Raw genomic sequence first — 14176 nt, forward strand, 5'->3', positions numbered from 1 at the left:
AGTGGGGAGACATTTGCAGTGCATTCCAATAAAGAGAGGGAGAAGAGAAGTAAAGAAGGAGGGGAGGCCAGTGTGGTGCTAATGACCAGTAAAATGGAGGTCACGTGGGAGCTGTCCATGGATGGATGGATGGAGAGAAGTGGAGCAGAAAAGCGATTGGACGATGTGTGTGGGTGTATGTGCTTTTAGTGTCATTAAGTGTGTGTGTGTGTGGCTGCTTGCATGCATGTGATTTATGTTGATGATCATGCATGTGATTAATGCATGATTATGTGTGCATTTACTGTGACTATGTGTGAAGGTATTTGTGTATGTGCACCAGCAGAGCATGAGTGTCTATCTGTACTACTTTGCGTGTGTGTGTACTATGTGTGGGAGGGGAGGGGGTGGCAGCCCAGTGATTAATGCGTCAGAGGCAGTGGTGCAATAACCAGAGGGCCTGCCATTATGCTCGCTCATTTGGAAATCTCTTTCAGGGAGGAGAGATGGAGGGAGGCAGGGAGGGAGAGAGAGGCAGGGAGGGAGAGAGAGGCAGGGAGGGAGAGAGAGGCAGGGAGGGAGAGAGAGGGAGGAGGGAGGGAGGGAGGGAGATAGAAGGAGGGATAGAGGGGGCTCGTCTCCTCCACTCCCAGCCAGATAAACAAAAACTGGTTGAGACCCTGCATACAGTCTGAAGGAGGAGAAAGCGAGAGATGGTGAGAGAGAACAAGAGGGAGATACAGACTTAGAGAGAAAAAGAGAGGTGGGGAGGTAGAGGGCACTGCAGCAGAACACAGGCTATCAGCATCCCTCTTCCCCCCTCCTCTCCTCCACACTCACTGTTTCTCCTCCACACTCACCTTTTCTCCTCTTGGTTAGTGGTGTGTGTTAGTGTGTGTGAGAGAGTGCGCACGTAAGTGTATGTGTATGTACTATGTGGCTCTAGCCCCTGGCTGTCTCTCCACAGCCACCTTGTACATGAATACAAAACAAAGCATTCAGAAACCCGCTGCTCAATACTATCTAGTCTACTATCTAGTCTGGTATGTTTGTTCTCTACTGGTGTCTCCATGTGTGAGGCTTACTTACAATCCACTTTATTTTAATTTCTTCATGAAGATGATCATTATCCTCATCAAACAGTGTGCTTTACAACATGGGGACCGAGTTGGGAAACCCTGCTTTACAACGCCTGCAAACCAATCAATTCAGATAAATATATAGTGGATGTATTGGGGTCTGTGACAGGCTTCTGAGGTATCTAGAATAAAGCACCTGGAACATAAGTAAACATTGACTACAATCATCATTGCAAAGACAAAGCATGTGTGCGATTGAACAGGCAGAGCTCTGTGTTGTAGTCTGTGTGAACATACTGTGTGTGTGTGATCTGAAGGACCCATCTGAACACACAGGGATAAGAATCCCCGTACTACGGCCTGCAGATTAACTGCCAACCTCCTCTCACGTCTCCCTCTATCGATCAGCGCCCTATAACTCACACAAACACAGTTTAATGACATCAGTGCATGTCACTGGGGGAGGGGGGGAGGGGTGCACAGGCTTGTCCTTGAGGTCAGCCGAGGAGGCAGACACTGTTCAACAAGTCATATTTAGGAGGCCTTGTTGTTTTTAAAGCTCCAGCTAATTTTATATGCTAGATGCCTTTGTGCAGTGTTTCAAACCTTTCCTCAAGTGTCCTAGATTGTGGCTTCCATCAATGTAATTGTCTGCATCATTTCCAATCCCCCATATATTTTTTTGTTAATATATATTAATAAAAAATATATATATTTTCCTTTATTATTTTCCCCTAACCCTACAATCCCTCCCCTAATTTGAGTACTAATGAACAACAACTCTTAAGCTTCTACTGCTAAATTATACATACAATATACATTTTACAGACACAGTATAGTTTCCAATAGTTATCTTTTGTTTGTTTTTAGTCCCATCATTCAGCTTCACTCAACCCCTCCAATCTATCTCTGAACACCATCCAGTTTTGATTTATATTCGCCATATATTTTTCAGCTGTGCTGTGATGTTTCACAAAAGTTCTGAACCTTTCTATTCCAATAGATTCTACATATTGTAAATAAAAGATAAACATTTTTGCTAAGAGTATTATTACATTATTAATCGATTGACTATGACTTTTTAAATCACCCAGCAGTGCTATTTGCAGAGTTAGCTCCAGGTAAATGATGCAATTCTTTAGGCATTCCTGAACCTGCGACCAAAAACAAGCTACATATGGACAGTACCAAAACAAATTATCTAATGATTCTGTCTCTTCGCAGCAAATCTGCAGAGCTGGGATGGTTGTATACCCCATATACAGTGGCTTGCGAAAGTATTCACCCCCTTGGCATTTTTCCTATTTTGTTGCCTTAAAACCTGGAATTAAAATGGATTTTTTTGAGGTTTGTATCATTTGATTTACACAACATGCCTACCACTTTGAAGATGCAAAACATTTTTTATTGTGAAACAAACAAGAAATAAGACAAAAAAAACAGAAAACTTGAGCGTGCATAACTATTCACCCCCCCAAAGTCAATACTTGTTGGATGGGTTCCGCTGGTGTACAGCAATCTTTAAGTCATACCCCAGATTCTCAATTGGATTGAGGTCTGGGCTTTGACTAAGCCATTCCAAGACATTTCAATGTTTCCCCTTAAAACATTCAAGTGTTGCTTTAGCAGTATGCTTAGGGTCATTGTCCTGCTGGAAGGTGAACCTCCGTCCCAGTCTCAAATCTCTGGAAGACTGAAACAGGTTTCCCTCAAGAATTTCCCTGTATTTAGCGCCATCCATCATTCCTTCAATTCTGACCAGTTTCCCAGTCCCTGCCGATGAAAAACATGGTGGTGTTCTCGGGGTGATGAGAGGTGTTGGGTTTGCGCCAGACATAGCGTTTTCCTTGATGGCCAAAAAGCTTAATTTTTGTCTCATCTGACCAGAGTACATTCTTCCACATGCCTTTTGGCGAACACCAAACGTGTTTGCTTAAATCTTTCTTTAAGCAATGGCTTTTTTTCTGGCCACTCTTCCGTAAAGCCCAGCTCTGTGGAGTGTATGGCTTGAAGTGGTCCTATGGACAGATACTCCAATCTCTGCTGTGGAGCTTTGCAGCTCCTTCAGGGTTATCTTTGGTCTCTTTGTTGCCTCTCTGATTAATGCCTTCCTTGCCTGGTCCATGAGTTTTGGTGGGCTACCCTCTCTTGGCAGGTTTGTTGTGGTGCCATATTCTTTCAATTTTTTAATAATGGATTTAATGGTGATCCGTGGGATGTTCAAAGTTTCTGATATTTTTTTATAACCCAACCCTGATCTGTACTTCTCCACAACTTTGTCCCTGACCTGTTTGGAGAGCTCCTTGGTCTTCATGGTGCCGCTTGCTTGGTGATGCCCCTTGCTTAGTGGTGTTGCAGACTCTGGGGCTTTTCAGAACAGGTTTATATATACTGAGATCATGTGACAGATCATGTGACACTTAGATTGCACACAGTTGGACTTTATTTAACTAATTATGTGTCTTCTGAAGGTAATTGGTTGCACCAGATCTTATTTAAGGGCTTCATAGCAAAGGGGGTGAATACATATGCACGCACCACTTTTCCGTTATTTATTTTTTAGAATTTTTTTGAAACAAGTAATTTTTTGCATTTCACTTCACCAATTTGGACTATTTGTGTATGTCCATTACATGAAATCCAAATAAAAATCAATTTAAATTACAGGTTGTAATGCAATAAAATAGGAAAAACGTCAAGGGGGATGTATACTTTTGCAAAGCACTGTATATAACATTCTATTGGTTGCAAGAATTTTGTATAATAATTTAAATTAAAAAACTCTACATTTTGAATCCAGCGTTTAGTGTATCAGTTCATAAACCATGTGCCATGGAATCGGTACATCGAAAATCTCTTCCCAACTATTTTGCAATCTATATGGCACAGCTGTCAATTTTTTGGTCCTTAAATGAAACTGGTATACTTTTTTGGTCTTTAATGCAGGGCCGGCAGAAAAGTTCCTTACTTTCTCCCCCTTCCACTTGCCTCTTCCATTTTTGCGTTAATGCTGCAATTATTTGGTTGTAATTTTGAGTAGAGCAGACATTTTCATATACTTTTGTTAGCTGCTTGTGTGACATAACTCCACCAGTCCTATTTATGATATAATTTTAAAAGTTTATACATTTTTTAAACATTATTTGCAAAAATATTGTTTTTTTCAATCAATTAGTATATTTGAGTTTAACCATAATATTTGTTGTAATATTTGTTCTGTCTTTTCTGGTGGATTAAACTGAAATTGCAACCAACTTTCTATGGCTTGTTTTAAAAATAGCGATATTTTGAAGATGATTTCATTTCAAATAACCAAAAGTGAGAGGTTGTAATCTGAATAAAGGGAAAAAGGCTATTCTTGAACATGGGGTGAAACATTCTTACTAATCTGCTAGAGAGCCAGTTCGGATTTAAGTATAACTTTTGAATGACTTAAGCCTTTAGTGAGAGGTCTAATACTTTATTATTAAATAATTTCTGCACTCAAAATTCATATTCCTTATATAAATAGGCCCGTTTAATTTTGTCTCGCTTGTCGTTCCAAATAAAATGGAATATTTTTTGCTCATATAATTTAAAAAACAAGTCAATAGCTGTAGACAAGGCCATAAGCAAATAAGTAAACTGGGATATGACTAAAGAGTTAATCAGGGTGATTTTTCCACAAATAGACAGGTATTTTCCTTTCCATAGTAGCAAGATCTTATCTATTTTTGCTGACTTTCTATTAAAATGTATTGTAATGAGATAATTTCTTTCTTTCATGATATGAAAACCGAGTATGTCCACTTCATCGTCAGACCATTTTATTGGTAAACTACACAGTAATGTAAAAGTTGTATTTTTTTGTGATCCAATACGTAATATACAGTGGGGAAAAAAAGTATTTAGTCAGCCACCAATTGTGCAAGTTCTCCCACTTAAAAAGATGAGAGAGGCCTGTAATTTTCATCATAGGTACACGTCAACTATGACAGACAAAATTAGAATTTTTTTTTGCAGAAAATCACATTGTAGGATTTTTTAATGAATTTATTTGCAAGTTATGGTGAAAAATAAGTATTTGGTCAATAACAAAAGTTTCTCAATACTTTGTTATATACCCTTTGTTGGCAATGACACAGGTCAAACATTTTCTGTAAGTCTTCAAAAGGTTTTCACACACTGTTGCTGGTATTTTGGCCCATTCCTCCATGCTTCTTAAGAAGCCACTCCTTCGTTGCCCGGGCGGTGTGTTTGGGATCATTGTCATGCTGAAAGACCCAGCCACGTTTAATCTTCAATGCCCTTGCTGATGGAAGGAGGTTTTCACTCAAAATCTCACGATACATGGCCCCATTCATTCTTTCCTTTACACGGATCAGTCGTCCTGGTCCCTTTGCAGAAAAACAGCCCCAAAGCATGATGTTTCCACCCCCATGCTTCACAGTAGGTATGGTGTTCTTTGGATGCAACTCAGCATTCTTTGTCCTCCAAACACGACGAGTTGAGTTTTTACCAAAAAGTTATATTTTGGTTTCATCTGACCATATGACATTCTCCCAATCCTCTTCTGGATCAGCCAAATGCACTCTAGCAAACTTCAGACGGGCCTGGACATGTACTGGCTTAAGCAGGGGGACACGTCTTGCACTGCAGGATTTGAGTCCCTGGCGGCGTAGTGTGTTACTGATGGTAGGCTTTGTTACTTTGGTCCCAGCTCTCTGCAGGTCATTCACTAGGTCCCCCCGTGTGGTTCTGGAATTTTTGCTCACCGTTCTTGTGATGATTTTGACCCCACGGGGTGTGATCTTGCGTGGAGCCCCAGATCGAGGGAGATTATCAGTGGTCTTGTATGTCTTCCATTTCCTAATAATTGCTCCCACAGTTGATTTCTTCAAACCAAGCTGCTTACCTATTGCAGATTCAGTCTTCCCAGCCTGGTGCAGGTCTACAATTTTGTTTCTGGTGTCCTTTGACAGCTCTTTGGTCTTGGCCATAGTGGAGTTTGGAGTGTGACTGTTTGAGGTTGTGGACAGGTGTCTTTTATACTGATAACAAGTTCAAACTGGTGCCATTAATACAGGTAACGAGTGGAGGACAGAGGAGCCTCTTAAAGAAGAAGTTACATGTCTGTGAGAGCCAGAAATCTTGCTTGTTTGTAGGTGACCAAATACTTATTTTCCACCATAATTTGCAAATAAATGTATAAAAAATCCTACAATGTGATTTTCTGGAAAAGAAATTCTCAATTTGTCTGTCATAGTTGACGTGTACCTATGATGAAAATTACAGGCCTCTCATCTTTTTAAGTGGGAGAACTTGCACAATTGGTGGCTGACTAAATACTTTTTTCCCCCACTGTATATATATATATATATATATATATATATATATACATATTACACTTGATCTTTCTTGAATAAGTTCCTCCATTTCTTTTTGTTTTTCCTCTAACATATTCTGTGCCTCTGGTACTGTTTTTATTGATATCCATATGTATTGTTAGTCTCTCTCTCTATATCCTTTCTTAATATGGATTATTTTGACTTTCATTGCTTTTGTTTTAAATATGAGTATTGAATTGCATGGCCTCTAAAGGCACATTTAAAAGTATCCCATACAATAAGGGGATCTGCTGTACCTATGTTATAGAAAAAGTTAGTTATAAATTCTTCTGTCCTGGTTAAAAACAAGTTGTCATCCAATAGGCTTAGATTACATTTCCAATATCCTTACCCACGTGGAAATTCTGTAAGAGTAATGTATATGCCAATTATTTGATGGTCAGACCAGCGAGAATGACATAAGAAAGTAGTCAAGACGACTAGTTTGATTGAGCTTCCACCATGTACATCTCACTAGTTCAGGATCATTAAGCCTCCATATATCCACTAGTTCCATTATATCCATGATATTTGTGATTTCCTTAAGTGCATTTGGGTTTGTAGTGTTCAGGCATCCTGTAGCTCAGTTGGTAGAGCATGGCGCTTGCAACGCCAGGGTTGTGGGTTCGTTTCCCATGGGGGGCCAGTATGAAAAATGTATGCACTCACTAACTGTAAGTTGCTCTGGATAAGAGCGTCTGCTAAATGACTAAAATGTAAAATGTAGTGTGATTTCCATTGTGGTATTTATAACCGTATTATAATCTCCCAGCATAATAATAGAGTCTTGTATTGCTTGATCAATTATTATATATACAGTACCACTCTCCCGAGTGGCGCAGTGGTCTAAGGCAGTGCTAGCTGTGCCACTAGAGATCCTGGTTCGAATCCAGGCTCTGGCGTAGCCGGCTGCGACCGGGAAACCCATGGGGCGGCGCACAATTGGCCCAGCGTCGTCCAGGGTAGGGGAGGGAATGGCCGGCAGGGATGGTAGAGCATGGCGTTTGCAACGACAGGGTTGTGGGTTCGTTTCCCACGGGGGGGGCCAGTATGAAAAATATAAAAAATAATGTATGTCGCTGCAAACGCCACTAACTGTAAGTCGCTCTGCTAAATGACGTAAATGTACCAGTCAAAAGTTAGGACACACCTACTCATTCAAGGGTTTTTCTTAATTTGTACTATTTTCTACTTTGTAGAATAATAGTGAATACATCAAAACTATGAAATAACACATATGGAATCATGTAGTAACCAAAAAAGTGTTAAACAAATCAAAATATATTTTATATTTGAGATTCTTCAAATAACCACCCTTTGCCTTGATGACAGCTTTGCACAATCTTGGCATTCTCTCAACCAGCTTCACCTGGAATGCTTTTCCAACAGTCTTGAAGGAGTTCCCACATATGCTGAGCACTTGTTGGCTGCTTTTCCTTCATGCTGCCGTCCGACTCATCCCAAACCATCTCAATTGGGTTGAGGTCGGGAGATTGTGGAGGCCAGGTCATCTGATGCAGCACTCCATCACTCTCCTTCTTAGTAATATAGCCCTTATACAGCCTGGAGGTGTGTTGGGTCATTGTCCTGTTGAAAAACAAATGATAGTCCCACTAAGCCCAAACCAGATGGGATGGCGTATTGCTGCAGAATGCTGTGGTAGCCATGCTGGTTAAGTGTGCCTTGAATTCTAAATAAATCACAGACAGTGTCACCAGCAAAGCACCCCCACACCACAACACCTCCTCCTCCATGGTTTACGGTGGGAACTACACATGCGGAGATCATCTGTTCACCCGCACCGCATCTCACAATGAAGCGGCGGTTGGAACCAAAAATCTCAAATTTGGACTCCAGACCAAAGGACACATTTCCACCGGTCTAATGTCCATTGCTCGTGTTTCTTCGCCTAAGCAGGTCTCTTCTTCTTATTGGTGTCCTTTAGTAGTGGTTTCTTTGCAGCAATTTGACCATGAAGGCCTGATTCTCACAGTCCCCTCTGAACAGTTGATGTTGAGATGTGTCTGTGACTTGAACTTATTTATTTGGGCTGCAATTTCTGAGGTGCAGTTAACTCTAATAAACTTACCCTCTGCAGCAGAGGTAACTCTGGGTCTTCCATTCCTGTGGCGGTCCATCATAGCGCTTGATGGTGTTTGCGACAGCACTTGAAGACTGGTAGTGTATTTTCAAAGAAGCGTAGATCATCATTATTTGGACCGTATAGATTAATGAGCCAAATCTGTTTATGTTCCAATAACATATTTAAAATAATCCATCTACCTTGCGGATCTCTTTGAACAATTTGTACATTCGGATCAAAATGATTGTTAATTAATATCATCACCTCTTTTGGGTTTCTTTGCCCATGGTAGAAGTCTAGTTTCAACGTCTGACTGTCCTCAACCTCTGTCTACAGTAAGTCTGGCTAACGTGCTAAAAGCTAACGGTGGGGTTCGGATATGAGGCTGTGAAGGTGTTGGACAATTCTGGTCCTCAAGAGCCACAGAGTGTGCAGGCTTTGGTTCCACCCCAGCACCAACACACCTGATTCAGTGAATTAACTAAGTGTTCAATTTAGACCATGATTAGATGAGCTGGGATGGAATAAAGATGTGCACACTCCATGACTGGAGTTGTGCTATAGTTTGTGAGAGAGTAGTAACTGTATGCTATCTGCTAAAGTGCTATTTAATTGTGGCGGACTGTATGAAAGACAATCAAAGGTTAAGACAAAAAAGACACCTTACTTTGTAGCTTCTCACTTATTTTAGTTCCAACCCATGAATTCAACCCAGTTTGCCATGGTGCCATTGAGCAACACAAACTTCAGTGTTTGAGTGGCCAATTCAGGTGATAATTGGTGACGGCTTTGATTAAAACAGCCCTTGTTAGCAGGCAAATTAGAGAATGGTGTTATTTTAAAATCCGGCATGTCCAGGCATGCCATCCATTTCACAGTGTCTAAGTATGAATGAAGTGGCATTCTTAAAATAAGCTCTGAGGTTTTGCTAAGGAGTATCAAAATAACTCCACTATGAATAACTTGCGATAGATTATAGTGTGGCATGTGAGGTGATAAGCTTTTTAACTGGTTCATCAAAAAAGTCCTTCCAATATCATAATTCATTCACAAAAATTATTAATTTAATCGACAATGGAAACAATTTCACATACCACAGACCATCAACATCTAAAACACTAACACAAAACAACACTGAGAAGAAAAAGAGAATGTGACAAGCTGAAGCTCTAGAGTCTGGCTACCTTCTGCTCATATAATCTGGTTTCAGATCAGCTCTCCCTGCCCTGATGTTTTCCATCATCCATTATGCAGTACTCAACAAAACGGACCCTAGACCAGCTATAGCGAGCAAAAGGTATCCAGAACAAGAGAGGGATGAGGAAGAAAATAAGTGAAGAAGAAACAAAAGCAGGGACAGAAGCAACAGATAGTCCATCAGCAGCTATGTAGCGGTGGCGGTAGACGTACAAAAGCAGAGCAGAAAGAAAGAGAGAAAAAGAAAGCCTGAGAAAAGAATTGATATGGCGATACCAGTGTTAGTTAATATGCAGCACACAAACAGAGACCCTGAGAGGCGACCATTCAGTAAAAACGAAGAGAGAAGAGAAGGGTACTTGACAAGTGAGAGAAAGAGAAGTAAATGAGAAGAGAGAAGGAGGTAGGGAGTTTACCTGGGTACTGAGCAGCTCCTGTGTAAGGGGAAGGGAGGGAGAAGAAAAGAGAAGCGTTAGTATTAGCGATTAGCTCCATTCACCACAGATTAACAGCCTCCAACAGTCACCAGTGCAGAGGAGAGCTATCTCACCAGCATAGCATGAAGCTAGCATTTCGCTGCACCTGCTTTAACATCTCCTTATCTGTGTACGCGACTAATAAACTTAGATTTGCTTTTAAGAAGGCAGGGAGAGAGGATTTCTAGGGTGCTCGATTTCTTCTCAGGGAAAAGAGTGAATGGTTTCATAGATTCAATAGCACACCAGGCATTTTCAAGTCACCAGTAAAGGATGACTGTTCAGTTATAAGTCATATTCAATACCAACATAGCAAGTGACATAATCATAGCATAATAAACATATCTTAATATTGAACATCTCAGAATTGGTCTAAATAGCAAGCACATGTCACGGATACGGCCGAGGCTGCCCCTCTTCCTCGTTCGGGCAGGCTTCGGCGGTCGTTGTCACCGGAGTACTAGCTGCCACCGATCGATGTTTCTGTGTCTCACTAGTTCTGTCTTTATTGTTCACACCTGTTATTCATTAGGCTTATTAGTTTCCCTATATTACCTCTGTTTTCCCTCCTGAGTGTGTGCATGATTGTTCTTTGTTACGTCGTCTGTTGAGCTGTTGTTTTTGCTCTTCCCTGCGTGGAGGGTTTGCTAATATTTACTTGGAGTCGAGTAAAGCCATTTATTCTCAGTTCTGTGTCCTGCGCCTGATTCCGTTTCCCCACTGCACCCAGACGCTGACAGAATCACGCACCCGTTATGGAGTCAGCATGCACGCCCGATCCCAGCGCTTCGGTGGAGGAACGCATCCACCAGCACGCGACCATGCTGCAGAGACTAGGTTTGGCTCTGGATCAAGTGATCCACACCATGGATCGATGGGAGAGAGTTGGGTTTTCTACACCTCCTCCTTCGCCGATTTCTCTTCCATCAAGATCCTCAAACCCTGGGTCCAGTGGTATTCGGCTCTCGCTCCCGAGGGAATACGATGGGACAGCTGCCGGGTGTAAGGGTTTCCTGCTTTACCTGGCCACCATCCACCTGGCTCCCTCGGGATACGAGAGCGTGTCCGCCCTCATCTCCTGTCTGTCGGGCAGAGCCCTGGAATGGGCCAACGCAGAGTGGGGTGGAATAGACGCTGAGTCCGTTCGTTATGAGGATTTTACCCGCCGTTTCCGGGCAGTATTCGATCATCCGCCTGAGGGGAGAGCGGCGGGGGAGCGTCTGTTTCACCTCAGCCAGGGAAGGAGGAGCGCACAGGAATACGCCCTGGATTTCAGGACACTGGCAGCCAGCGCGGGATGGAACGAGAGGGCCCTGATTTATCACTACCGATGCAGTCTACGGGAGGACGTTCGTCGGAAGCTGGCCTGCAGGGACACTAATCTTAACCTGGACCAGCTGGTAGATTTATCGATCCGGCTGGATAACCTGTTGGCTACCCGCGGACGTCCAGATCAGGGTCCGTCCAGTCCATCCCCCAGCACTTCCGAGTCCACACCTATGGTGCTTGGAAGTGCTGATGCGGAGAGACCGAGCAAGGGGGTGGTCTCCTGCACCAACTGTGGCCGCAGAGGACACACTGCGGGCCGGTGCAGGAGAAGACCCTCATGGAATCGAGGCAGCAGGCAGGGTTCTGGGGGATCATCCCAGGTGAGTAGGCACCCAACTCCCTGTTGCTCACATGATGATTAATGTTATTTTCCCGGAGTTCTCCCCACATTCCCAGCATAGGGCGCTTGTAGATTCCGGCGCAGCTGGGAATTTCATGGATAGATTGGTTGCGCATAGATTAGGGATTCCTATATTGCCGTTAGATGTGCCCTTCCCCATACGTGCCCTAGATAGTCGCCCATTAGGATCAGGTATGGTTAGGGAGGTCACAGCTCCACTTCGGATGGAGACACAGGGGGGTCATGAAGAGAGAATTAGTCTCTTCCTTATTGATACTCCTGCGTTTCCCCTGGTGCTGGGCCTTTCCTGACTAGCCACCCATGACCCCAGTATTTCGTGGCAACAGAGGGCTCTTAAGGGATGGTCACCTCAGTGCTCGGGAAGGTGTGTAGGTGTTTCCGTAGGGGCAACCACGGTGAAGAGTCCAAACCATGTCTCCCCAATGCACATTCCCTCAGAATATGCCGATTTGGCTCTCGCCTTCTGTAAAAGGAAGGCGACTCAATTACCACCCCATCGACGAGGGGATTGTGCGATAGATCTCAGTGAGGGTGCTGCACTTCCCAGGAGTCACGTGTATCCTCTGTCACAGGAGGAGACAGTGGCTATGGAGACATATGTCACCGAATCTCTGGGACAGGGATACATTCGTCCCTCCACTTCCCCTGCCTCCTCGAGTTTCTTTTTTGTGAAGAAAAAGGATGGAGGTTTACGCCCGTGCATTGACTATCGAGGTCTAAATCAGATAACCGTAAAATACAGCTATCCTCTTCCTCTCATTGCTAGTATGATGGAGTCATTGCACGGGGCACGCTTCTTCACAAAATTGGACCTCAGGAGCGCGTACAATCTGATCCGTATCCGGGAGGGGGACGAGTGGAAGACGGCATTTAGTACCACCTCTGGTCACTATGAGTACCTCGTCATGCCGTACGGGTTGATGAATGCTCCCTCAGTCTTTCAATCCTTTGTCGATGAGATTTTCAGGGACCTGCACGGACAGGGTGTAGTGGTGTATATAGATGATATTCTCATATACTCCGCTACACGCGACGAGCATGTGTCCCTGGTGCGCAAGGTGCTTGGTAGACTGTTGGAGCATGACCTGTACGTTAAGGCAGAGAAATGTCTGTTCTTCAGACAGTCCGTCTCCTTCTTAGGATACTGCTTGTCAGAGTCAGGGGTCGAGATGGAGTGTGACCGCATTTCAGCCGTGCGTAATTGGCCGACTCCTACCACGGTAAAGGAGGTGCAGCGACTTTGGGTTTTTCCAACTACTACCGGAGATTTATCCGGGGCTTTGGCCAGGTAGCAGCTCCCATAACCTCTTTGCTAAAGGGCGGTTCGGCTCCCATGCTGGCTCATCCGGATCCTTCCTTGCAATTCATAGTCGAGGTGGACGCGTCCGATGCGGGGATAGGAGCTATACTGTCTCAGCGCTCGGGTACGCCTCCCAAACTCCGCCCCTGTGCTTTCTTCTCGAAGAAGCTCAGCCCGGCGGAGCAAAACTACGACGTGGGGGATAGGGAGCTGTTAGCTGTTGTGAAAGCTCTTAAGGTGTGGAGTTATTGGCTTGAGGGGGCTAAACACCCTTTTCTCATTTTGACTGACCACCGCAATCTGGAGTATATGCGGGCAGCGAGGAGACTGAATCCTCGTCAGGCAAGGTGGGCCATGTTTTTCACGCGTTTTGTGTTCACCCTATCGTATAGACCAGGTTCCCAGAATGCTAAGGCAGACGCTCTGTCCCGGCTATACGACTCAGAGGATCGGACCAGGGAGCCTACTCCCATACTTCCGGCTTCTTGTCTGGTGGCACCGGTGGTATGGGAGGTTGACGCGGACATCGAGCGGGCGTTACGCACGGAGCCCACTCCCCCCCAGTGTCCAGTGGGTCGTGCGTACGTTCCGTCTGAGGTTCGCGATCGTTTGATTTATTGGGCTCACACGTCACCTTCTTCTGGCCATCCTGGCATTGGTCGGACAGTGCGCTGTCTTAGTGGGAAGTACTGGTGGCCCACCTTAGCTCAGGACGTGAGGGTTTAAGTTTCTTCCTGTTCGGTGTGCGCTCAGTGCAAGGCACCTAGACACCTGCCCAGAAGTAAATTACAACCTCTCCCCGCTCCACAGCGGCCGTGGTCACACCTATCGGTGGACTTTGTTACAGATCTTCCTCCGTCACAGGTTAACACCACGATCCTGGTCGTTGTGGATCGGTTTTCTAAGTCCTGTCGTCTCATTCCTTTGCCCGGTCTCCCTACTGCCCTACAGACTGCAGAGGCCCTGTTTACACACGTCTTCCGGCACTACGGGGTGCCAGAGGATA

The 14176-nt window shown here is 44.1% G+C and overlaps 1 protein-coding gene across 5 annotated transcripts in view; it reads right to left on the reverse strand.

The window, feature by feature from the left end:
* LOC121579328 (cell adhesion molecule 1) overlaps positions 1 to 14176 on the reverse strand; it is a 467092-nt gene that overhangs the window by 132005 nt on the left and 320911 nt on the right. For 4 of the 5 annotated variants that reach the window (XM_041893819.2, XM_041893818.2, XM_041893816.2 and 1 more), the window contains exon 2: positions 10121 to 10138. The exons of the other annotated variant lie outside the window; for it this stretch is intronic. In XM_041893819.2, coding sequence (XP_041749753.1) covers positions 10121 to 10138 — 18 coding nt within the window. The remainder of the gene's footprint in view (positions 1 to 10120; positions 10139 to 14176) is intronic. 5 annotated transcript variants of the gene reach the window in all.

Source organism: Coregonus clupeaformis, chromosome 13, assembly GCF_020615455.1.
Source record: "Coregonus clupeaformis isolate EN_2021a chromosome 13, ASM2061545v1, whole genome shotgun sequence".
Lineage (NCBI taxonomy): Eukaryota > Metazoa > Chordata > Actinopteri > Salmoniformes > Salmonidae > Coregonus > Coregonus clupeaformis.